The sequence below is a fragment of the Rattus norvegicus genome, chromosome 1, assembly GCF_036323735.1.
Source record: "Rattus norvegicus strain BN/NHsdMcwi chromosome 1, GRCr8, whole genome shotgun sequence".
Classification (NCBI taxonomy): domain Eukaryota; kingdom Metazoa; phylum Chordata; class Mammalia; order Rodentia; family Muridae; genus Rattus; species Rattus norvegicus.
The window spans coordinates 149,290,018-149,315,383 of record NC_086019.1 but is presented as its reverse complement, the minus strand read 5'-3'; the positions used below and the strand labels follow the sequence as shown (position 1 = coordinate 149,315,383).

The following is a 25,366-nucleotide window of genomic DNA, read 5'->3' as shown; positions in this document are numbered from 1 at the left end:
ACCCTGGAGTGGAATAGCTGAGTCCTCAGGTAGTACTATGTCCTATTTTCCAAAGAACCACTGTACTGATTTCCAGAGTTTTTGTACCAGCTTACAATCCAACCAAAAATGGAAAAGTGTTCCTCTTTCTACATATCCTTGCTACCATCTGCTGTCACCTGAATTTTTGATCTGAGCCTTTCTAACTGGGGTAAAGTGGAATCTAAGCATTCTTTTAATTTGCATTTCCCTGATGACTAAAGGTGTTGAACATTGCTTTAGGTGCTTTTTGGATATTTGAATTTCCTCAGTTAAAAATTCTCTGTTTAGCATGTTTCTTGTTTTTTAATAGAGTAATTTGGTTCTCTGGAGTCTAACTACTTGAGTTCTTTATATATATTGGATATTAGCCTCTCTATTAGATTGGAGGACTGGTAAAGATCTTTTTCCAATATGTTGGTTGCCATTTCTATCCTATTGAGGAGGTCCTTTGCTTTATAGAAACTTTGCAATTTTTATGAGGTCCCATTTGTCAATTTTTGATCTTATAGTATACGCCTTTGATGTTCTTTTCATCAATTTTCCCTTCTGCCAATATTTTCAAGGAATTCCCTACTTTCTCTTCCTTTAGATTCAGTGTATCTGGATTTATATGGAGCCCTTGATCCACTTGGACTTGAATGTTGTACAGGGAGATAAAAAATGGATCAATTTGTATTCTTCTACATGCTGATACCCAGTTGACCCAGGACCATTTGTTGAAAATGCTGTCTCTTTGCCACTGGATGGTTTTAGCTTCTTTATCAGTGATCAATTGACCATAGGTGTGTGTGTTCATTCCTGGGTTTTCAATTCTATCTATTCCATTGATCTACCTGCCTATCTCTGTACCAATTCCATACAGTTTTTCTTTTTCTTTGTTTTTTTTAAATCAATATTGCTCCATAGTACAGCTTGAGGTCAAAGATGGTGATTCCCCCAGATGTTCTTTTATTATTGTTAATAGTTTTTGCTATCTTAGTTTTTTGTTAATCCAAATGAATTTGACTATTGGCCTTTCTAACTATGTGAAGAACTGAGTTGGAATTTTGATGGGGACTACATTAACTCTGTAGATTGCTTTCAGCAAGATGGCCATTTTTACTATACTAATCCTGCCAATCTATGAGCATGGAAGATCTTTTCATGTTCTGAGGTCTTCTTCAGTTTCCTTCTCCAGAGACTTGAAGTTCTTTTCATGCAAATAGTTCACTTTTTTGTTTAGAGTCCTACCAAGGTATTTTATGTTATTTGTGACTACTGTGAAGTATGTCATTTCTCTAATTACTTTCTCAGCCTGTTTATTTTTTGAGTGGAGAAAAGGTTTATTATTTGAGTTATTTTATACACAGCCACTTTGCTGAAATTGTTTATCTGCTATGAACCTCCTTAGATGGAACTTTTAGGATCACTTAATATACTATCATAACATCTGCAAATAGTGATTTTTTGACTTCTTCCTTTCTGATTTGTTTCCATTTGGCCTCCTTTTGTTCTCTAATTACTCCAGCTAGGACTTCAAGTACTATTTTGAATAGACAGGGAGAGAGTAGTCAGCCTTATCTAATCCCTGATTTTAATAGGATGGCTTCAAATTTCTCTCCATTTAGTTAGATGATGGCTACCAGTTTGCTGTATATTGCTTTAACTATGTTTAGGTATGGAAATTGAATTCCTGATGTTTTCAAAACTTTTACCATTAAGGGGTTTTGAATTTTGTCAAATGCTTTCTCAGCATTCAATGTGATGATCATTTGTTTTTTTTTTCTTTTTGAGTTTGTTTATATGTTACATTCCATTGATGGATTTCTGTATATTGAACCTTCCCTGCATCCCTGGGACGAAGCCTACTTGGTCATGGTGAGTGATGGTTTGATGTATTCTTCAATTGGTTTTCGAGCATTTTATTGTATATTTTGGCATGGATTTCATAACGGAGATTGGCCTGAAGTTGTCTTTCTTTGTTGGGTTTGTCTATATTTTTGGTATCAGCATAATTGTTGCTTCATAGAACAAATTTGGTAGTGTTCTTTCTGTTTCTATTTTGTGAATAACTTGAAGACTTTTGGTATTAGTGTGTTATGGTCTGATAGAATCCTTTATGGAAACCCATCTCTTCCCAGGCTTTGTTTTGTTGGGAGACTTTTAACTACTACTTCTATTTTTTAGGTGTATGTGATTGTTTAAATGGTTTATCTGATTCTTATTTAACTTTGATATCTGGATCTTTCTAGTAAATTGTCCATCTAATCCATTTTTCCTGTTTTCCTGAATATAGGCTTTTGAAGTAGGATGTGATTTTTTTTTTATTTCCTCAGTTTCTGTTGTTATGTCTCCTTTTCATTTCTAATTTTAAAATTTGGAATCTGTCTCTGTGCCCTCTGGTTAGACTGGCTAAGGATTTATCTATCTTGTTGATTTTCTTTCTTTTTTTTCTTGTTGATTTTCTTAAAGAACTAGTTCCTGGTTTTGTTGATTCTTTGCATATTTCTTTTTGTTTCTACTTGGTTGATTTCAGACCTCAGTTTGATTATTTTCTGCTGCCTACTCCTTTTGTGTGTATTTGCTTTCTAATGTTCTAGATCTTTCAGGTCAGAGCTGTCAATCTGCTGGTGTATTCTCTCTCTTGTTTCTTTAGGTGGCAATCAGAGCTATGAGTTTTCCTCTTAGCACTGCTTTCTTTGTGTCTGATAAGTTTGGGTATGTTGTGCCTTTATTTTCATTAAATTCTAAAAAGTCTTCAATTTCTTTCTTGGCCCTGTCATTATGGATTAGGGTGTTGTTCAGCTTTCATGTGTATGTGGACTTTCAGTCATTTTGTTGTTATTGAAGACCAGCCTAATCTTTCTTAATCTGATAAAATGTATGGGATTATGAGACTTTACTTGCATCTGTTGAAGCCTGTTTTGTGACAGATTATATGATAAATTTTTGATACCATGAAGTGCTGAAAGAAGGTATATTCTTTTGTTTAAGGTTGAAATGTTCTATAAATATCTGTTAAATCAATTTGGTTCAGAACTTCTGTTAGTTTCTCTATGGCTCAGTTTAGTTTCTATTTCCATGATCTGTCCATTGATAAGATTTTGGTATTGAAATAAACCTTACTAAAGCTCAAAGCACATAGTGTACCTCACACAATATGTGCTTTGAGCTTTAGTAAGGTTTATTTTATGAATATAGGTACCATTGCATTGGGAGCATAGATGGTCAGAATTGAGCGTTCACCTTGGTAGATTTGTTTTCATTTGATGAATACTAAGTATCTATCCTTACCTTTTTTTGATAACTGTTGATTGAAAGATTTTATTTGATATTAGAGTGGGTACTCCAGCTTGTTTCTTGGGACTATTTGCTTAGAAATTTTTTCCAGCCTTTTACTCTGAGTTAGTGTCTTTTTTTGTCACTAAGTTATGTTTCCTGTACACATCAAAATGCTGTGTCTTGTTTATATATGCAGTATTTTCATCTATGTGTTTTTATTTGGGAATTGAGCCCATTGATGGCAAGAGATATTAAGGATAAGTAATTGTTTCTTCCTCTCATTTTTCTTGTTAGAGGTAGAATTATGTTTGTGTGGCTAACTAGTTTTGAAAGATTACTTTCTTGCTTTTTCTAGGGTATAGTTTCCCTCCTTGTGTTGGACACTTCCATTTATTATCCTTTTTAGGAATAAATTTGTGGAAAGCTATTCTATAAATTTACTTTTGTCATGGAATATCTTGGTTTCTCCATCTGTGTTAATTGAGAGTTTTGCTGTATTTCCTTAAGGGAGTTATTTATATCCTTCTTAAGTCCTTTATCATCATCATGAGATGGGATTTTAAATCAGTCTTGCTTTTCCAGTGTTGGGTGAATCCAGGACTTGCTGTGAAGGGAGACCTGGGATCTGGTAATGCCAAGTAGCCTTGGTTTCTGTTGCTTATGTTCTTGTACTTGTCTCTCACCATCTTGTTATCTCTGGTGTTATCTGGTTTTGATGTCACTGACTGTGGCCTGTCCCTCCTATAAGTCTATTTGTCAGCCATCCTGGGGGAATAGTCTTACTGGGCAAAATTTGAGTATGGAGATCTGTGGCACATGGTCAGCTCCAGGGCACATACAGAAATCTGAAAGATCTTGACCCTTGTTGCTACTCAGTTCATTTGTCCTGAGGGCTCTGTGCATGTCCCTCTTGGGTCAGGTATTTGTGCAGAAGTGGTGGACGTACTTCTGCTCTTAGGTGAATCAGCAATTCTGGGAGACCAACTCTTTTCTGGCATGATTTGGTTATAGAGAGCTGTGGACTAGGGCCAGCTCCAGAGCACAGATAGAAACCATTAGTGTACATAAATATAATGAGAATAAATCCGAAAAAAACTTTCCTAAATAAATATGAAAAATTATATCAAGATTTGAACACTGTTGTTGCTAAATGCATAATTTTGTAAACACATTATCCTCTGCATTGTCTAAAAAAATGTTGTTTCATAAGAGTAACTTAATTTTATTTTTAACAGAAAATTGCATTTTGCAAAAAAGCTTTAAGATTTTTTTCAGTGTTGAATTCTTTTTCAGTATTACAATATCATAAAAAGAAATCATGATTAAAAGGTATTACTGATACATTTGAGCAGTGACTATATTTGGTAGCTTGTAAATTTTATTTATTAATTTCAACTTGCTTCATCTGATCATTTTTTCTAATGTAGTATTGCTGTTAATTTTGATCATAGTCCTAAAATATCCTCTTGTGAAAAGCAAAGCAGAATTATTTTAAGTACTACCATTTCATTTTCAGACTCCATTTAATCATATGGAGAAACTATATTTAAGGTCCCAGGCTCTAACAGATCTGGGGACTTCCCTATAGCTGAAAAGCTTATTCAATCTCCATCAAAATTCCAACACATGTTTTAATAGACCTTGACAAAGCAATTCTTAACTTCATATAGAAAAAAATCCAGGATAGTCAAATAGTTCTGAATAAAAAAAGAGCTTCTAGAGAGTCACCATCCCTGACATCAAGCTGTACTATATAGCAATAATGATAAAAAAAAACGGCATGCTGTTGGTACAGAAATGGACAGGCTGATCCATGGAATAGAATTGTAAAAACAGAAATAAACCCACATAGCTATGAACATTTGCTTTTAGTCAAATAAGCCAAGAGCATACAATGGAATAAAGAAAGCATCTTCAAAAATTTATTTTGTTAAAAATGGTTGTCTGCATCTAGGAAAATGCAAATATATATGTATTTATTGCCATGCACAAAACTCAAGTGTATAAAGATCAAGACCCTCAAGAAACTACTTGGTACACTAAATCCAATTGAGGAGAAGTGAAAAATGAGCTTGAATACATTGGTACAGGAGACAACTTCTTGAAGAGAACGCCTATGACTCAGGCCCTAAAGTCAATAAATAATAAATGGGGCCTCATTGAAAGCTTCTTTATGGCAAACAATTCTGACAATAAAACAAAACTACAGCTAACACATTCTAAAAGGATCTTCACTAACCCTACATCAGACAAAGGGCTAATATCCAAAATATATAAAGAACTCAAGAAGTTAACCTCCAACAAACCAAATAACCCAATTAAAAATATGAGATACAGAACTACACAAAGAATTCTTACCAGAGGAATTTTAAATGGTGTAGAAACACTTAAAAATAAATATTCAACATTCTTAGTCATCAGGGAAATGTAAATCAAAATCTCATACCAATTAGAATGGCAAAAATCAAAATATCAACAGACTGCACACGGTAAGGAAGATGAGGAGAAAGGGGAATACTTCTCCATTGCTGGTGGGATTTCAAACCTGTATCTCAATATGACACTTTCTAAGACAATTGGAAATAGTTCTATCTGATGACCTGGTGTACAAGCTGGTTTTATATGTCAACTTGACACAAGCTGGAGTTATCACAGAGAAAGGAGCCTCCCTTGAGGAAATACCTTCATGAGATCCAGCTGTAAGGCATTTTCTCATTAGTGATCAAGGAGAGAGGGCATAACCCATTGTGGGTGGTACTATCCTTGGGCTGATAGTCTTGAGTTCTATAAGAAAGCAAGCTGAGGAAGCCACAGAAAACAAGCCAGAAAGTAACATCCCTCCATCGCCTTTGCATCAATTCCTGCTTCCTGACCAGCTTGAGTTCCAGTCCTGACTTCCTTTGGTGACGAATAGCATGTAGAAGTGTTAGCTGAATAAATCTTCTCCCAAACTTGTTTCTTTTTCATGATGTTTTGTGCAGGAATAGAAACCATGACTAAGATATCACGTTATTCGACTCATGGGCATACATCGAAAGATGCGCCACATTTCCAGGACATATACTCCCCTATGTTTTTATCAGTTTTATTCATAATAGCCAGAAACTGGAAACAATCTGGATGTTCTTCACCTAAAATGGATACAGAAAATGTGGGCCATTACACAATGAAATACTATTCAGCTATTGATAATAAAGACTATTAATTATGCAAGCAAATGAGTGGAACTAGAAAATATCATTCTGAGTGAGGTAACCCAGATCTCCCAAAAACATGCATGGTATATACTTACTTATAAGTGAATATTAACGATAAAGTACCTATGACACACCCCCAGACCCAAAGAAGTTAAACAATAAAAAGGAACAATGAAAATATGTTTGAATTACATATAGCAAAACAAAATAATCATAAGGGGCAGAGAGAGGGAAAGGAAAATGTGGGAGAGCAGAGCTGGAAGGGAATAGGAAGACAGAATCAGGTGCAGAGAGAGAAAGAAGAGAGGTCCAAGTGGCCAGGAGAATGACTGGAAATCTTCAGATGCTAGGGCTGAGGGAGGGAAGAATCTTTAGGATGTTGCAGATCTCTGGGACAGGGAGGCTCCTTTGAGGCAATGCTGGTGTTCCCTAACACTGGAGAAATAGAACCTGAAGAGGGCATCTCCTGTAGCCAGGCAGGACACTGAATGGAGGGGTAAGGACACCAACCCACCAACAAACCTTTGACCTAAATCTCATCTTGCTTAAAAGAGTGTAGGGATAGAGCAGAGGTTGAAGGAAAGGTCAACCAATAAGTAGCCCAACTGGACACCAATTCTGCAGATTGTTAATGATACTTTGTAATTATTGCAGACAGGAGCCTAGCATGACTTCTCAGAGTCTTTATCCAACAATGGAATGAAACAGATTTATAGCATCTTTACCTACATGCCCACATTCCTAACAGTAGGGATACTTTGGAAGAGAAGGGAGAAGAATCAAAGGCCCTGAAGTAGATGGGAACCTCACAGGAAAAGTCAACAAATCTCAACCTCTGGAAGCTCATAGAGTCTGACCCACCATCCAAAGGATATGCTTGGGCAGGAATGAGGCCCACGGCACATATACCACAGTCAGGCAGCTCAGTCTTTATGGTTGCCTTCTGCCCTGGCCTCATTGGGTAGGATGAGCCTAATCCGGCTGAAACTCGATGGTCCAAAGTGAGGAGATGCCCTCAATGTCCCACTTACTCAGAGGTGAAGGAGAGGAGAATGGAGGGGGACACTATGAGCTAGAGAGAAACAGGTAGTGATGGGGAGTGGGAACAGTGTTTGAGTTGTAAATTAATTAATAAAAAGTAAAATAAAGGAAGAAAATTAAAGAAACAGTTGTCTGAGCCTATATATCTTGGGAACAACCTATAAGTAAGCAGTTGTCCAAGTCCAGTCATCTCAAGGACGACTTCTCCATCTTTCTTGAAGAGTCAAGTTAAATTCATGTTCTCAGGCCCAGGAATGTACTCCTACCCTGATGGATGAAAACTCCCTTGCTCAACTCCTTATATCAATATATGATTGAACAACACCACAGCCCATTTGGCTTTCCTTCACTTTATGGTTTCCTCCTTTAAAAAGATCTACAACATCTCTTCAGGGTCAGAGTGTGCAGCTCCCATTGTGCTCTGTGGCCCTGTTATATCAGCAGCAGCTTGATTAAAATAAAATTTTGTTATCTTTGTTACCTGGTACTTGAGTTAGGTTGGATTTAAGTGGAACCAAAAACAATTCAAAATCATGTTTCAATACTGAACTACATCCTGATATGATTACTTTGATTTTCTTTACAAAATCGTACAATATAGTTTTATCATATTAGTCCATTCCACAACTTTCAAACTCCTCACAGATATGCCCTCCCTACCCACTCAACTTTATGTTCTATCTCAGAACACACACACACACACACACACACACACACACACACACACACACACACAGAGAGAGAGAGAGAGAGAGAGAGAGAGACATTCACATTGCAAAAGCAACCAAAACCTAAGAATCACACACAAAAGAGGTGTTCCATTACCTTCTATTGTTCAATGTTTACAGAAAAAGAAATACTACCTAAGTTTAGAAATTCTTGCAAATGATCAGTACATCAAAAAGTCAAAATGTTTGAAGCCTCCTATTTAGAAAGCTTTAGCCATAAGTCACAGTTTTGGAAGTGGCCCTAAGTACCCAAGAGAGAAAATTAACTTTCTCTCCAAGGTTTCATATATATATATGAACTATATATATATATAGTTATTTAATAGCAAACTGTTTTCAGTAGTAAGCTCATTATGGTGAAGTAAGGAAGAAGTCAAAGGACCACTTGGAAGTTAATCAGAAAAAGTGAAAAAGAAACAGAGAATCTAATGTAATTTACGAAGACCAGGGAAGATGAAAGTCACTAAATGTGAAAAGAAATAAAGCATACCATACAATACAATAACCATTATTTTTATAGGATGTAAAGATTACCATAGAGTAACAACTTGAGAATGGTGAAGTTGGAAGGCAGCATCTTGGCCTTTATGTATGGCAGAAAGAAAAACTGGGTAAGCAAAAGGATAATATTGTACTGAATGTTTTCTTCCTAAAATTATCTGCTTTACATTCTTAAATTTGTAATGTGATAGAGTGATAGAGCCACTGTAGCATTTGATCAATACTCCAAATTTGGAAATCAGAAACATGTAGTTAGTTACCTTTGGGGGAAAAAGCATTTTTATAAAATGCTATTATCATATATATTCAAAATTTGAACATTTTACCTCTAAGAAATATAAACTATCATATACATTCAAAACTCAAAACTCTTCAAAAATAGTCTAGTTTCATAAAATAGATTAGTTACATTTTAGTCATAATATTTGTTTCCTTTCCATCCCCTTCTTTTTCTAAGACAAGTACCACTGGGTAGCCCAGGTTAAACTTGAACTGAGAAATTTTCATATTATGAGTAATGTGATTTCAAATATAAAATATCAGTACCATATAAGTTTATATGTATCAGCATGTAAGGTAATAAGTTTCATTATGGCATTTTATGCATAACTTTGATCTTCTTTGATCCTTTTCCTACTTAAATTCTTTATTTTCCTTTATTCTTCTTGTTCCCCATACTTGGCAAAGTCTGACCTTGTTGATCTTAGAATTAGTACTAAAGCCATCCAACTATAGAGGAAAATATACAGATTTTTAAAAGTATGGGAAAAGGAAAAATATTTCTGAGTCTAATGAATACTAGAAGACTTCATTATACCAGAAGAATCCAGTAGGTAAATCAAGGTAAAATTTAAAAAGTTAATTTCATAATAAAATGACAGATATTATCCTTGATTTTTATTCATTTAAATTACATTATAAAATTTGAAAATGGATGATGTTGAATATATTTCATTCATAACATTCATAAATTTAGGATAATATTATGCAGTTCAATGGATTTTCTTAGTTGTTTTCCCCAATAACTTGTACTATGTAATATGTACTTGGACATATTAAAGTATCACCTCTTTTAACCTAAGAAACTGATATTAGAGACACCTATGGATAGGTCCTTAGAAACACCAGGAGTAATTGTATACTTCTACTCTGAAAACTCCTTTGAGCTCTGTTTCTAAATGTTATTGTTTATAAACTATCGTGATGTCAATAAAAAGACAGCTCTCACTCCAACTGGTGTTTAAAAAGATTATTTTAAACAAAATACGAGAGACCTGACTGTAGGAACACAGTTCTACTTTACTATATTTTATCCCATTGTGGTAATAATTTCTAGTTTTTTTATAGTAAAGAACAAAGCAATAAAATCACAAACCAGGGGATCTTTAAAATACATTGCAGTGAATATCAGATAAGCAGACTAGAGCAACAAGGAGACATCTTAACTATAGGCTTCAGATGTTTCCTGATGACATTCTGGGCCTCTGAGTTGATGGATGCTAGGAACCTCATCAAACGTTTTTAAAAGATGTATCCTGATAGTTTCTAGAATGTTAGGAAAAACTACATAGGGAGAAATGCATAAGTATAAAAAGCAGACATCATTTGCCTAAGATAATTGTCTCTGGATCTGTAATATTCTGCTCTCGGAAGACATAGATATCCTAACGAGACAACAGGTACCTTGTAGAAACTTTAACACAGAACCTCATCCTCACCAATCTTCAGGTGACAACAGCAGCAAAAACAGGCTGATAGGTTTATGAAAAGGATACTAGTTATTAACTAGTAACTAACAAACCAGCTTTTAGCTAGCACTGTAATGGATTAAAAAGAGAAAGCATAACAAGTATATTGAATGTAATGATATGGAAACATTCAGAAATTATGAATCGGTGCCAAGAGAAGTGAATAGTCATGGACTTAATAATGAAGTATGGTAGGAAGAGAACAAAATAAAATGATGGTAAGTAGGGAGGAATTTAGCAGTGTATTTATTGAGAATTCACATGCTTACTTGGTGAGCAATTTTGTCACTGTGAAATCTCAATATGTGTAAGTTTTCAGAAGAAAAGAAATTTAGGGAGTGACCATCCCAACGCTGCAATATTCTGTGTTATCTTCATTTTAAAGCACCCATCATTGGGGTATCACTTTCTCAGACTTGACAACACTGGTGTGGTCAATATAAAATTGATTTGATGCTTCTTGATTACTATTTTAAAAATAACAAATGAACAGTACATAATATACTAACTTTTGAGTCTAGTGCTTCAACAACTAAACAATTGCTATCTTTACAAGCCATATCCCCTTCAATCTGCAAGATATACATGTTGACATATAGCTTAACAATATAGGGATTTATTTTTAAAAGTTTCTCTCTTCTTTGTCAATGTCAATATCAAATAACATTTTATTCCAGTAGAATGATTAATAATCTAATTAATTATGCATTTTTCTATTGTTGTATAAGAAAACTAAAACAATATATTTTGCTCATTTTAAATAAACTGGCTAGAACTATACAACTAGAGAGAAAAAGGATGAATGTACAAGAGCAATACAGAGGTGCCTGTATTATCAAGACCACCTCACACAGGAAGTGACTGACTGAAGTAATAATGTGGGACTGTGAAAGTTAACTTGGTCCCCAGTTGAGCTAGAGCTAGAAGCCCTGGAGATCCTGAAGGGACAGTATGAGCAGGCAAAGCAGTAGGGTCCGATAGATGTGTAGCCATCAGTAATCTAAGGGCAATGCCCCAAGCTCCTCCACATGTAGATGAGGGAGAGCCATGATTACATCCTGGAATCATGAGAGATATCCATTCTAAGGAGATACCTAGAGGCCTGGAGGGCTTAGTCAACAAGCTTTCCTTACCAGACATTCCTCCTTGCAAAATATATTTAATCTCAGACCCACCCTGAGAGGTGGGGTATTGTTTCACACATCCACTTTCTGCCATGACAATAAATGCGTTAAAACAATGGACTGCATCTTTTCATCAAGATCCACGATGAGGGAGCCACAGAGATGGCCTTTGCTGCTGTCTAATCTCCTGTAAAAGTCCTCTCTGCACTCCCAGCCATGATTGCCTCCAATCGCAGGCTAGTAGTCAAGCAAAGGACTCTCCCTGTCAGACCAGCCAGAAGTCCTCTTTCTCCCCTCCCCCTCCTCAGGCGAAATTCAGCCCATGGGCCCTCACTTGGTAATCAGCTCTTCTGAGGCTTCCAGCAGCACCTAGATGCCCCAGAGCCTGAGAACCTCTTTGCAGACCCAGGGACTCAGAGCCTGCTCCAGGTGTCCTGTGCCTCACGCAGGCTTTCCTACCAGCAAGCAGTGTGGGCCAAGGGTGGGATGGGGTAGGGGGATGAAGGGGTGGGGAGGTGCTTCCCTGGAGCCTAGCACCCTGATTTAGCACAATGGCAATCCATCTCTGTGTGTTCTTCTTCCCCAAGTGGCTGTGAATTGTGACTGAGTTGACACAGGACCCACAACCCTACAAACCAAGACTGCGGGTCCCAATTATTGCTTAGCCATGTTCCTTGCTGTTCTTGTCATAACAGCTAGGAAAATAAAACAATCTGATGTTGTATTATTTTGAGAAACCATTTTAAATAACCGTCTCCTCTTCACCTGTTTTCATTTACAGATGTCAGTGATGTAGGAGTCTGCTGCCTCATAGTTGTTCTACATGAATTATATTTGTATTATTTTTATGATTGACATCATCACCATCTCTAAATCAACACAGCTCAGGAAAAATAAATATTACTTGTGTAGACCAAGATTATTAATTACAAAATAACTTAGACTCTGTAGCTGTTAAGTGTGGTTCAAATTAGAATTTAGGTAGTTAGGCCAATTTCTGAACATGTAGGCACTTGTTTTGTTTTGTTTTCTTCCACTGAAGTGCCATACAGGTGGCAGTCAAAAATTGAGTGTATGAGTCACCTTGAAATAGTTAGCCATTCACAGGCTTGCGATGGGATGAGACAGGCAGAAGCAGGATTTAGATCTTGGAACTCAGGATAACCACAAAAGCAAACCACGATATAGCTATCAGAGTAACCTTAGTAAATGGATACTTAGAAAATCTTTATATTTTAATTTTCTGAATTAATTTTCTGCAATAACACATTTCATGATCTGAATGTCAGGCTTTCATGAATTAATTTCTTTTCATCTTTCTAGGACTGCACTTCTGGACCTTAAGCCTCAGCGAAGAAAATGTTTCTAGTTTGAAAATCAGCAACATGATCACAGAGAATGGGACTCTATCCCAAGGCTTCCTTCTGTTAGGCTTTCCTGGATCTCAGGTCCTCCAAACTTCTCTTTTTCTCTTTTTTCTGGTGATGTACCTCCTCACCATTGGAGGTAATGTGGCAATCTTGCTATTGGTCAGTACTTCCCATCAGTTACAGACCCCTATGTATTTCTTTCTGAGCAATCTGTCATTCTTGGAGATCTGGTACACCACAGCTGCAGTCCCTAAAGCTCTGGCCATTCTGGTGGGGAGGAGCCAGACCATATCATTTTCAGGTTGCCTTTTGCAGATGTACTTGGTTTTCTCTTTAGGTTGCACAGAATACTTTCTCTTGGCAGCCATGGCTTATGACCGCTACCTTGCCATCTGTTTTCCTCTACATTACCAGGTTATCATGAACAGCCTGCTCTCAGCACAGCTGGCTCTTTGCTCCTGGATTTGTGGTTTCCTGGCCATTTCTGTGCCGGCAGCCCTTATCAGCACCTTGTCCTTCTGTGGCACCCATTCCATCAATCATTTCTTCTGTGACATTGCACCCTGGATTGCCCTGGCCTGTACCAGTACACAAGGAGTGGAGACAGTGGCTTTTGTGATTGCTTTTGTGGTTATCCTGAGTTCCTGTCTCATTACTCTGATCTCTTATGCCTACATCATCAGAACCATCCTGAGGATCCCCTCAACCAGTGGCCGCAGAAAAGCTTTCTCCACCTGTTCCTCCCACCTCACTGTGGTACTCATCTGGTATGGGTCTACAATTTTCCTCCATGTTCGAACATCTATCAAAGATGATTTGCAACTGACTAAAGCTGTTCATGTCCTCAATACAGTGGTGACTCCAGCTCTAAATCCCTTCATTTATACCCTTCGTAACAAAGAGGTCAGAGAAATTCTGGAGAAGAAATGGAAGAGAATGTGAACCTTCTAGAGTAGCATGGACATATGGCTTATGGTTCCCATCACTTAAACAGGGAGTTACTTTTGTAATATATTTTTATCATATACATAAAACCTTTCATAAAGTTGTGTTTCTAAGCTATAAGATTTGAAGAGTTGAGGGGTTGGGGATTTAGCTCAGTGGTAGAGTGCTTGCCTAGGAAGCGCAAGGCCCTGGGTTCGGTCCCCAGCTCCGGAAAAAAAGAAAAAAAAAGCAAAAAAAAAAAAGATTTGAAGAGTTAGAAATGGTTAAATGTAAGTAGAACATTAATCAAAATGTAAATCTATTCCAAAACACAATTTTCATGAAATATACTAAAATGCTTGTGAATTAGAAATGGGTAGCCACAAAGTATATCATTAATTTCACAAGGATTGGAAAAGAAGAAGCCAAAATATTTCTGTGAAAATACAGATTAAACAGGTGCATACAACTTTACAAAATACATTGAACAGAAATGCCCTGTATAACAATATATAGACATTACAATAGAAAAACAAGAGGTTATAATTATTTCCAAGGCAATGGGATCAAACAACCAATACTTTAAAATTGAAAAATAATTAATGTTTCTGCAAATATAGATCAGTCGATCTTTTTCTACCAATGAAACCAAAGACAGAAATTAATGAAAAGAAATAGATTTATATATTGTTTTATACAAAATTGGGTACAGGAAAATTCACAGTTCCCCTTTATCATTGCAGTAAATGTATTAAAGATAACATGAAAACAAAAACAAGAAAAAAATGCACAAGTTGAGCTGTTGTGATATGTTTCCAGAATTCTGAGTTAATTTTTTTTCCATAAAATGAGCTCCTTTTGGAGGTAGATCTCTTCAGCTTTGTGTTATAATTCCCTGGGAAGATTTTAATATATTTGCATCTCTCTAACAATTTATCTTTTTCTTTATCCATTCTTCAGTCTCAGGGGGTTTTTAGAACTGTGTGATCTATTAGTGCAAGTACAGAGGCTTCAGTCAGAGCATCTGTAATAAGACAGAGAAAATAAAATGCCATATGCCTCTACCTGACAGAAACACCATGTGCCATTTGTTTTTAGAAACCACTCAGGATATCATGAGACTGGAAGAACTTTAATGCCATGAGATCATCCATTAAGTATTCTTAACAAATATAAAATAATCTTTTAGCTTTATTTACTTTCAGAAGAGCTGTACAAGTGACTCTGGTTTTAGTTTTCTTTTCTTTTCTCTTTTTCTCTTTTTTTTCGAGACATGCTTTGGCTGTTGAGGCTAAGCTGGTTCCTCACTACTTTGGTAACATTATGGCTGAATTATTGAAAAGGCTACTACTAATAACAATTTTTTTCACATGATACCACTTTATATGATGAAAATTTAAAGATGTTAAGAGAGTTAAACTTTTTAAAGACTTAGCTCTCTCAGCAATGAAAATCTAATTATGTCCCAGGGCTGATAACTACAGATGTTTGTACCCTCTGTTACACATCGCATACCTCCTTTCCCAAACTGACTCCCATCTCCACAAGGTTGTTCTCACCCCATCCCCAACCTGTACCACATCAGACTTCTCCATTCCCTGGGGATTTGAGTCTCTTGGGGGATATATCAATCTTCTCTGAATAAACTCAGATCCAGCCATTCTCTACTGTCTATGTATTAGGGGCCTCATATCAGCTGGAATATGCTGCTAAGTTGGTGGCCCATTGTCTGAGAGATCTCTGGGTTACAGGTTAATTGAGACTTCTGGTCTTCCTGTATGGTCTCCCTCCTCCTCAACTTCTATCTTTTCCCTTTCTCAACAACAGGGTTCAGCAGCTTCTGTTCATTGGTTGGGTGTAAATATCTGCATCTGACTCTTTTAGCTGCTTGTTGGGTCGTTTGGGGGCAGTCATGATAGGACCCTTTTGGTCAGCACTCCATAGCCTTAGTAATAGAGTCAGGCCTTGGGACCTACCCTGGAACTGGATTCCATTTTTGACGTGTCACTGGACCTCTTTTCCCTCGGACTTTTCTCCATTTTTGTCCCTGCAGTTCTTTCAGACAGTAACAATTAGGTGTCAGAGTCCTTTACCTTGGGATGGCAACTTTATCACTTGATGCCCTGTCTTTCTGCTGCAAGAGGACTCTGTAAGTTCTCTCTCTCTACTTTCAGGCATTGCATCTAAGGTCCCTCCCTTTGAGTCCTGAGCATACCTCACCTCCCAGGTCTCGTATATTCTTGAGGGTCACCGCACCTCAAAAACTCTTAAGGTTGCGTATTTCCATTCTTTCTGCTGACCCTCCGGACTTTTATCTTTTCTCCCTATTCAATACATCATCATGTTCCCCTCTTTCACTCTCTGTTCCCTTTCACACCCACATTTCTCCCTCTCATTCACCTCCTGTGATTGCTTTCTTCTCCCTCCTAAGTGTGATTGAGACATTCTCACAAGAGCCTTTCTGCTTATTAACATTTTTGAGTTCTGTGCAATGTATTCTGGGTATTCTGTATTTTTTCCAGATTATATCGACTTATTTGTGAGTAACTAATATACTAGACATGTCCTTTTGGGTCTGAGTTACCTCACTCAGGATGATATTTTCTTATTCCATACATTTGCCTGCAAAACTTAAGATGTCCTGTTCTTAATAGCTGAGTAGTATTCCATTGTGTAAATGAACCACATTTTCTGTATTGATTCTTGTGAAACATCTGTTTTGTTTTCAGTTTCTGGCTATCACAAAACAACAACAACACAAAAAGGAAAAGGCTGCTGTGATATGAGCATATTGGAACAAGTGCCCCTGTATCATGTTGGGCCATATTTTGGGTATATGCAAAAGAATAGTATAACTGCATCTTCATGTAGATCTAGTTCTAATTTTCTGAAGAATCTCCAGGTTGGTTTCCAGAGTGGTAGTACCAGTTTGGAATCCCACCAGCAATGGAAGAGTGTTCCTCTTTCTCCACATTCTTGCCAATATGTGCTGTCACCTGAGGTTTTGATCTTAGCCACTCTGATTGGTGTAAGATGAAATCTCAGGTCATTTTGATTTCCATTTCCCTGATTACCAAGGACTTTGAACATTTCTTAAAGGACTTCTCAGCCATTTGAGATTCCTCTGCTGTAAAATTCTGTTCAGTTCTATATCCCCATTTTTTATTGGGTTGTTTGGTTTCTTGATGTCTAGCTTTTTGAGTCCTTTATATATTTTGGATATTAGCCCTCTATTGGACTTGGTGTTAGTGAAGACTTTTTCCCAATCTGTCGGTTGCAAATTTGTCCTATTGGCAATGTCCTTTGCCTTACAGAAGCTTTCTAGTGTCATGAGGCCCCATTTATCAGTTCTTGATTTTAGAGCATGAGCCATTGGAGTACTGGTTAGAAAATTCCCCCCTGTGTTGATGAGTTCAAGGTTCTTTCCCACGTTCTCTTCTATTAGATTCAGTGTATCTGGTTTTATGTTGAGGTCCTTGATTTACTTGGACTGGAGCATAGTGCAAGGTGACAAATATAGATCTATTTTCACTTTTTTTTCCTTCATCATTTATTGAAGAGGGTTTCTATTTTCCACTGTATATTTTTGGCTTCTTTGTCAAAGATCAAATGTTTGTAAATGCATGATTTATTTTGGAGTTTTCAATTCCATTACATTGATCAACATCTTTTTCTCTGTATCATCACCATACAGTTTTTATCATTATTGCAGTCTAGTATACCTTGAAGTCAGGGATGCTGATTCCCACAGCAATTCTTTCATTGTTAAGAACTGTGTTCACTATTCTGGGTTTATTGTCTGTCCAAACAAATTTGACAATTGCTCTTTATTTCTTTGAAGACTTGTGTTGGAATTTTAATAGGAATTGCTTTGAATGTGTAAATTGCCTTTGGTAGAATAGCCATATTTTGTGTTAATTCTGCCAATACATGAGCATGGGGGATTTCTGTAATTTATGACATCCTCTTCGATTTCTTTCTTAAGAGACTTGAATTATTGTCATACAGATCTTTCACTTGTTTGGTTAGAGTTACCCCAAGATATTATTATTTTATTTTTGTGTCTATTGTGAAAGAAGTTGTTTTCCTAATTTCTTTCTCATACTGTTTATCATTTGTATAAAGGAAGATTACTGATTTATTCAAGTTAACTTTATATTTATTATTTGAAGTTGTTTATCAGTAGTAAATGTTCTCTGGTAGAATTTTTGTATTGCTTATGTATATTATCTTATCATCTGCAAATATGATACCATAACTTCTTCTTTGCCAATTTGTATCTCTGATCTCTTCTTGTTGTCTTATTGTTCTAGCTAGCACTTCAAGTACTATATTGAATAGATATAGAGAGAGTGGGCATCTTTGTCCAGTCCCATTTTAGTGGGATTACTTCAAATGATATTTCTCCATTTAATTTGATATTGTCTGTTGGTTTCAGTAAATCACTATTACCATGTTTAGGTAAGGGCCTTGAATTCCTGATCTCCCTGATACTTTTAACTTGAAGGGGTGTTATATTTTATCAAATTCTTGTTCAGCTCCTGAGATGACAATCATAGCATTTTTTTTCTTTTCTTTTGTTTACATAGTGGATTATGTTAATGGATTTCTGTATGTTGAACATACCTTACATATCTGGGATGAAGTCTACTTGACCATGTTGAGAGATAGTTTTGATGTGTTTTTGGATTGGGTTAGCAGGAATTTTATTGAATATTTTTCTATCAACATTCATAAGCAAAATTGGTCTCAAGTTCTCTCTTGTTGTGGTATCCCTGTGTGGTTTAGGTTTCAGAGTAATTGTGGCTTCATAAAATGAATTAGGTACTGTTCCTTTATGTAATAGTTTGAAGAATATTGGTATTAGCTCTTCTTTGAAGGTTTGGTTGAATTTTGTCCTAAAGCCATCTGACCCTTGCCTTTTTTGTTTGGGAGATTTTTTAATGACTTCTAATTCCTTAGGAGATATGGACCTGTTTAGATAGTTTACATGCTCTTGATTTAACTTTTTTTTATGTTTATTAACTTGAGTATTTCTTATTTACATTTAGATTGTTATTCCCCTTCCCGGTTTCCAGGCCAACATCCCCCTCCCCCTCCCCCTCCCCTTCTTTATGGGCTTCCCCTCCCCATCCTCCCCCCATTACCACCTTCCCATAAGGTGATTTAACTTTTATATGTGGCATCTGTCTAGAAAACCATCCGTTTCATCTACATTTTTCAGTTTTGTTGAGAACATGCTTTTGTAGTAGGATCAGATGATTATTTTAATGTCCTCAGTTTCTGTTATGTTGAAAAGAAAATTATACTGATTTAAGCTTTAAAATATAAAATATAAAGAGTAAGTTATAAAATCCACAGACTCAGAGCCAAAAACTATAAGAAACAAGTCCAGACAAGTCCAGGCAGGGAGGGGCCCTCCCTGCAGCCAGGACTGACAGGCCATAAAGATAAAGAAAAGGAATACAGGAACCAGTCCAGGCTTCTAAAATCCTGAACGCCCCAGTCAGCATGTACTCTTCTGCTGTGCTGTAATCTCACTGCTATGTTTGAATGAGCCAATCACTTATAGCTGCTCCAACTCTCCCCCTCCCCCTGTTCCTCACCCTATAAAAAACCCTTGCTTCTAAAAGTCCGGGTCAACACCTCTGTCTCCTGCGCAGGATACATGTCTGCCCTGAGATCTCCGTAATAGATCTCCATAATAAACCTCACCTTTGCTTATTACATCCAAATGGTCTGTCTGTGTCTGGGGTCTGCGATTTCCCAAGACTTAAGTAAGGGTCTCTCTCTTCGGGCATCTTTCATTTGGGGGCTCATCCCGGGATCGGTGTTTCCTGGGGTACGCCATCCTGAGACTCTAGCTAGGATCTTTCAATTTCTCCCTTTTCATTCTTGATTTTGTTAATTTGAATACTGACTCTAAACTCTTTAGTTAATTTGGCTAGTGGTGTATCTAGTTTGTTTATTCTTTTCAAAGAACCCATTTTGGTTTTGTTGATTCTTTGTATCATTCTTTTCCATTCTCTCTGGTTGATTTTGGCCCTGAGTTTAACTATTTCCTGTCTTCTCCTCCCCTTGGGTGTGTTTGCTTCTTTTTGTTCTAGATCTCTCAGGTGTCCTGTTAAGTTGCTAGTGTAAGATCTCTCTAATTTCTTTACCAAGCTACTATGAGTTTTTCTCTTTGCACAGCTTTTATTGTGTCCCATAAATTTGGGTATGTTGTGTTATCATTTTCATTAAATTCCAGGAAGTCTTTAATTTCTTTCTTTCCTTTACCCAACTGTAATAATAAAAATAAATTTTCTTCCCATAAAGACATAGGAAAAATATAAAAAAATTTAAGTTAGTTTTTATTTCTTCATGTATAATTATTTGGGTTATTATATTTTTAATATTAGCCTTTTATCATATGTGTGTTGGTAGAAAATCTTTCCCCATTTTATAGGTTGGCTCTTTATCCAAAAAATAATGTCTTTTGCTATTCAAAAGCTTCTCAGTTTCATGAATTTCATTAATTAATTGTGAGACTTTTTGTCTGTGTTAATGGTAGTCTTTTCAAAAAGGCTTTACCTGTACAAATGAGTTCAAGGTTATTTCTCATTTTCTCTTCTACAGGTTTAAAATATCTTGTTCTATTTTTAATTCTTTGATTCACTTTCAGTTGAGTTTTGTGCTGGCTGCTATGTATGAATTTATTTGGAGTCTTCTACCTCCAGCCACCCAGTTTGAACACTACTACATTTTCAAGATCCTGTCTTGTTCTCAGTGCATACTTCTGGATTCATTTTTAAATTAATAATCCATTGTCCATAGTTGTGTGGATTTATGTCTGTCTTAAATTTAATTGCACCAGATTCCAAAGGATCAGTGTATCAGTTTTTGTGCCAATGCCCTGATGTTTTTATTTATATATCTTTGTAGTGTAACTGGAAATCATGCATAGTGATACCTCTCTTAGTTCTTTTACTATCCAGGATTGTTTTAGATACCTTGGATTTTGCTTCCATAGGAAGCTGAAAGCTACTTTTTTATTATTTATGTGAATAATGTGATGGAATTTTGATGGAGATTGCATTGATTTATTAGATTGCATTTAGTAGGATAGCTATTAAGGTATCTATCACAATTAGCCATTAGGAAAACAAAAAACTACTTTAGGTTGTATCTCACTGCAGTCAAAATTTATATTATCCCAATATTCCATGATGGAAGATCAAATATTGGTGTCTGTTTAAGGAAAGAAAATTTTTCTTAGTTTTTAGTGAAAAAATAACTGATCACTTATTGGGAAAATATTTTCATGGAATAAATTGAATAATCACAAATAACAAAAACAGCAAGAGCAGAGCAGCAACTGAAGTCAATACCAACAACAACAACAGCATCACCACCAACATTAACACTGCCATTACCACCACCACCACTACAACAACAGCAATAACAGTTACATGCAGAATAACTCCAATGGTCTTTTTATTTTTCTGGAAAATTAGCATTTTTAATGAAATCAAGCTTTTTATTTTAATTAAATTTGTTCTTTGGCTACTCGATCCATGGACATAAGGCTTTCTGATTATCCTTATACCTGATTCTTTCATCTCACTTTCCTGGCAACAGGCCACTCCCACCCCCACCACCGCAAACCCCTCCGTTTATTACAAGTTCATTTTCTACATATGTCTTGTTTGTTTTCTTCATGACCCACTGAGTTTAACCTCAGTGCTGATATTTTAATATGAGCTTAATTGCATTTCTGATTTAGTATAGATAGCCACAACTATGTTACATTCTGAATGTTGGCGTGCATTGACATTTTTTTTTTCTGCCTTGGTTTTTAGCCTTTCACTTTAAAACTTTGGCTCTCACAAAATAGGAAATGAATTAAACTGTGATGTTAAACGTAAATATTTAACTTGTTTAAACACAAATAACAGAATATATAAATGCAATCAATAAAATAAAAACAATGGAAAGTATCAGTGGAAGAAGTTTGAAACAAAGAATGCCTCTATGAAGGTAAAGGTAGTGTTGGAAAGATCACAGTCAAGAAAAAAGGAAAGTCGTGTCAAAGAATGAAGAAGGCTTATAGGAGTTATGATACCAAAACAAAAAATCAGGAGTTCAAGTATAAGAAAAAATGTAATCTTCAAAAACTCATATAAAGATGTGGAAGAAAGTTTTCCATCTCCAAAGTCAATACATTTTTATATAATTCCAAGATTTAATATGTATTGTTTCTAAAGAGTTTCAATCATCTATCTGAAATAGAAATAAAAATAAAGACACCATTGTAAATGATAAAACTACTTCAAAAAGCTTTAAGCCAGAAAATAAAGTATATTACAGAAAATTATATAAATCTGGGAACAAATAGTGCAAATGAATAGTTAATAAAAATAAACACTTTTTATGCAGAAGAATTTATGTAATTCTAATTTCTTTCAGTTCCAATCAGTATAGAACTTAAGTATCTGCCAGAACGTGATGAATATACAGATTTGGATGCTTGCAGCCAACCACTGGACTTAGCATGGGGAACTCAATGGAGGAGTTAGAAGAAGGACCGAAAGAGTTGAAAGGGTTTGCAACACCATAGAATAACAATAATATCAACCAACCAGATTCCCCAGAGAATAAACCACCAACCAAAGAGTACACATGGAGGGATCCATGGCTCCACCTGCATATGCAGCAGAGGTTGGCTTTATCGGTCATCAATGGAAGGAGAGCTGTTTTGTCCTGTAATGCGTTGATGCCTCAGTGTAGGAGACTGCCAGGGCTGTGAGTTGGGAATGGGTGGGTGGGGGAGCACACTCATAGAAGCAAGGGAAGGCAGGATAGGATAGGGGTTTGTTGTTGGGAATCCAGGAAGGGGGATAACATTTGAAATGTAAGTAAATAAAATAACTATTAATAAACTAAAAATAAAAAAGAGAGAAGTAAAAAAATAGCATAATATTGCTGTAGGAAACATACACATTCAACACAATGTTTTAGAGAAGACAGAATTGGCAGCATCGTCTGCTTTCAAATGGTACTACAAAGCTATAATAAAAATTTCTATATCTATATCTATTTATATCTATATCTATATGTACCTATCTATCTCTATATATAACTGGAAGAAGACTGACAATGTAGAATTATTTAGAAAAACAGAGAGCTAAGACCCCTTATCAGATGTTTTCAGGTAAATTATAAAATCAAAAAATATTAGAGCATTTTTGTTGTCTGAAAATATGCTAATAAAGTCTAACTAACATGATTGCCAAAGCATAAGCTGAATAAGGACAACTTCAACGAACAAACTAAAGAGGACAGGGGAAATACTAGTAGACATCAACTTTACTCAAAGTACTACAGACCAATAAGGAATGTTCAGTGAAGACAAATAATCTTCTTCAGGGAAGAACATACAATTTGGTTGTTCAGGACCAATGGTCAAACATAAAGAGAGACATACAAGTAACATTCTAGTTGTATTTATGTACAAACAAGCTATATATATATACATATATACATATATATATATGTATACTAAGTGTGTACATATATTCATGAATAACTATATGTATGAATAAACATATGCAGGTAACAATGAAAAATAAGACATGAATTTCTTTATTTTCAATGGGATTTTATTTTAATTTTTTTGATTTTTTTTTTTACCATTTCAAATATTATTCCCTTTCTTGGTTTCCCAGACAAAAGCCCCCATCCCATCTCCTTTCTTCTATAAGGGTGTTTTCTATGGTATCTTCTGGCCCTGAAATTCTCTCTTCTATCTCATGTATTTCGTTGGTGATTCTTACATCTATGACTCCTGATCTCTTCACTAGATTTTCTACATCCATGGTTGTCTTCCTTTGTGCTTTCTTTACTTTTTCTATTTCCATATTTAAATCCTGGATGGTTTTGTTCCATTCCTTCACCTGTTTGGTTTTGTTTTCTTGTAAAAATTTATTTAAGGGATTTTTGTGTTTTCTTTTTAAGGGCCTCTACTTGTTTACTTGTGTTGCCTGTATTTATTTAAGGGAGTTCTTTACACCTTTCTTAAAGTCCTCCATCATTATAAAAAAATGTGATGTTGGATCTAAATCTTGCTTTTCTGGTGTGTTTGGATATCCAGTATTTGCTTTGGTGAGAGAACTGGGCTCTGATGATGCCAAGTAGTCTTGGTTTCTGTTGCTTAGTTTCCTGTACTTACCTCTTGCCATTAGGTTGTCTCTGGTGTTAACTTGTCTTGCTGTCTCTGACAGTGGCTTGACCCTCCTGTAGGACTGTGTGTCAGCACTCCTGTAGACCTGTTTTCTTTCAGCTGGATCTGGGACCAGAGAGCTGCTCCTGAGTTTGTGTGACCTGAAGCTTTCAGGCAGGTTGCTTAGGGAAGATTTTTTTCTTTTATCTTTATTAACTTGAGTATTTCTTATTTACATTTCGATTATTATTCCCCTTACCATTTTCTGGGCCAACATCCCTCTCCCCGCCCTCTATTTGAGCTTCCCCTCCCCAGCCTCCCCCATTACCACCCTCCTTCCAACAATCATGTTCACTGGGGGTTCAGTCTTGTCAGGACCAAGGGCTTCCCCTTCCACCGGTGCTCTTACTAGGCTATTCATTGCTACCTATGTGGTTGGAGCCCAGGGTCAGTCCATGTATAGTCTTTGGGTAGTGGCTTAGTCCCTGGAAGCTATGGTTGGTTTGCCTTGCTGTTCATATGAGGTATTGAGCCCCTTCAAGCTCTTCCAGACCTTTCTCTGATTCCTTCAACGGGGGTCCCGTTCAGTGGAGTGCTGCTAGCATTCGCCTATGTATTTGTTGTATTCTTGGTGTGTCTCATAAGAGAGATCTACATCCGGTTTCTGTCAGCCTGCACTTCTTTGCTTCATCCATCTTATCTAATTGGGTGGCTGTATATGTATGGGCCACATGTGGGGCAGGCTCTGAGTGGGTGTTTCTTCTGCCTTTGCTCTAAATTTGCCTCCCTTCCAAGGGTTTTCTTGTTCCCGTTTTAAAGAAGGAGTGAACCATTTTCATTTCAGTCATCCTTCTTGAGTTTCATGTGTTCTGTGCATCTAGGGTAATTTAAGCATTTGGGCCAATAGCCACTTATCAATGAATGCATACCATGTGTGTTTTTCTGTGATTGGGTTACCTCACTCAGGATGATACTTTCCAGTTCCATCCATTTGCCTATGAATTTCATAAAGTCATTGTTTTTGATAGCTGAATAATATTCCATTGTGTAGATGTACCACATTTTCTGTATCCATTCCTCTGTTGGACATCTGGGTTCTACACTTGATCTTAGCCAAAAGGCCGAGAAGCGATTGGACATCTGGGTTCTTTCCAGCTTCTGCCTATTATAAATAAGGCTGCTATGAACATAGTGGAGCATGTGTCTTTGTTATATGTTGGGACATCTTTTGGGTATATGCCCAAGAGAGA

At 36.4% G+C, this 25,366-nt stretch overlaps 1 protein-coding gene and 1 long non-coding RNA gene across 3 annotated transcripts in view; both read left to right on the top strand.

The window, feature by feature from the left end:
- The window catches only part of LOC120099875 (uncharacterized), a 50,490-nt gene that overhangs the window by 17,885 nt on the left and 7,239 nt on the right, over positions 1–25,366 (top strand). The window contains exon 1 of one of the 2 annotated variants that reach the window (XR_005499287.2): positions 8,699–8,859. The exons of the other annotated variant lie outside the window; for it this stretch is intronic. This is a non-coding gene — a long non-coding RNA (uncharacterized LOC120099875). Of the gene's footprint in view, positions 1–8,698; positions 8,860–25,366 lie in introns of those variants that run through there. 2 annotated transcript variants of the gene reach the window in all.
- Positions 13,007–13,933, top strand: Or6f1 (olfactory receptor family 6 subfamily F member 1). The gene has a single exon (NM_001000116.1). It carries the CDS (start codon positions 13,007–13,009, stop codon positions 13,931–13,933), a length of 927 nt encoding a protein of 308 aa, NP_001000116.1.

What these genes read in the sequence shown, in the direction of transcription:
- Or6f1 (NM_001000116.1), top strand. Translation starts at nt 13,007, where the DNA reads ATGATCACAGAGAATGGGACTCTATCCCAAGGCTTCCTTCTGTTAGGC.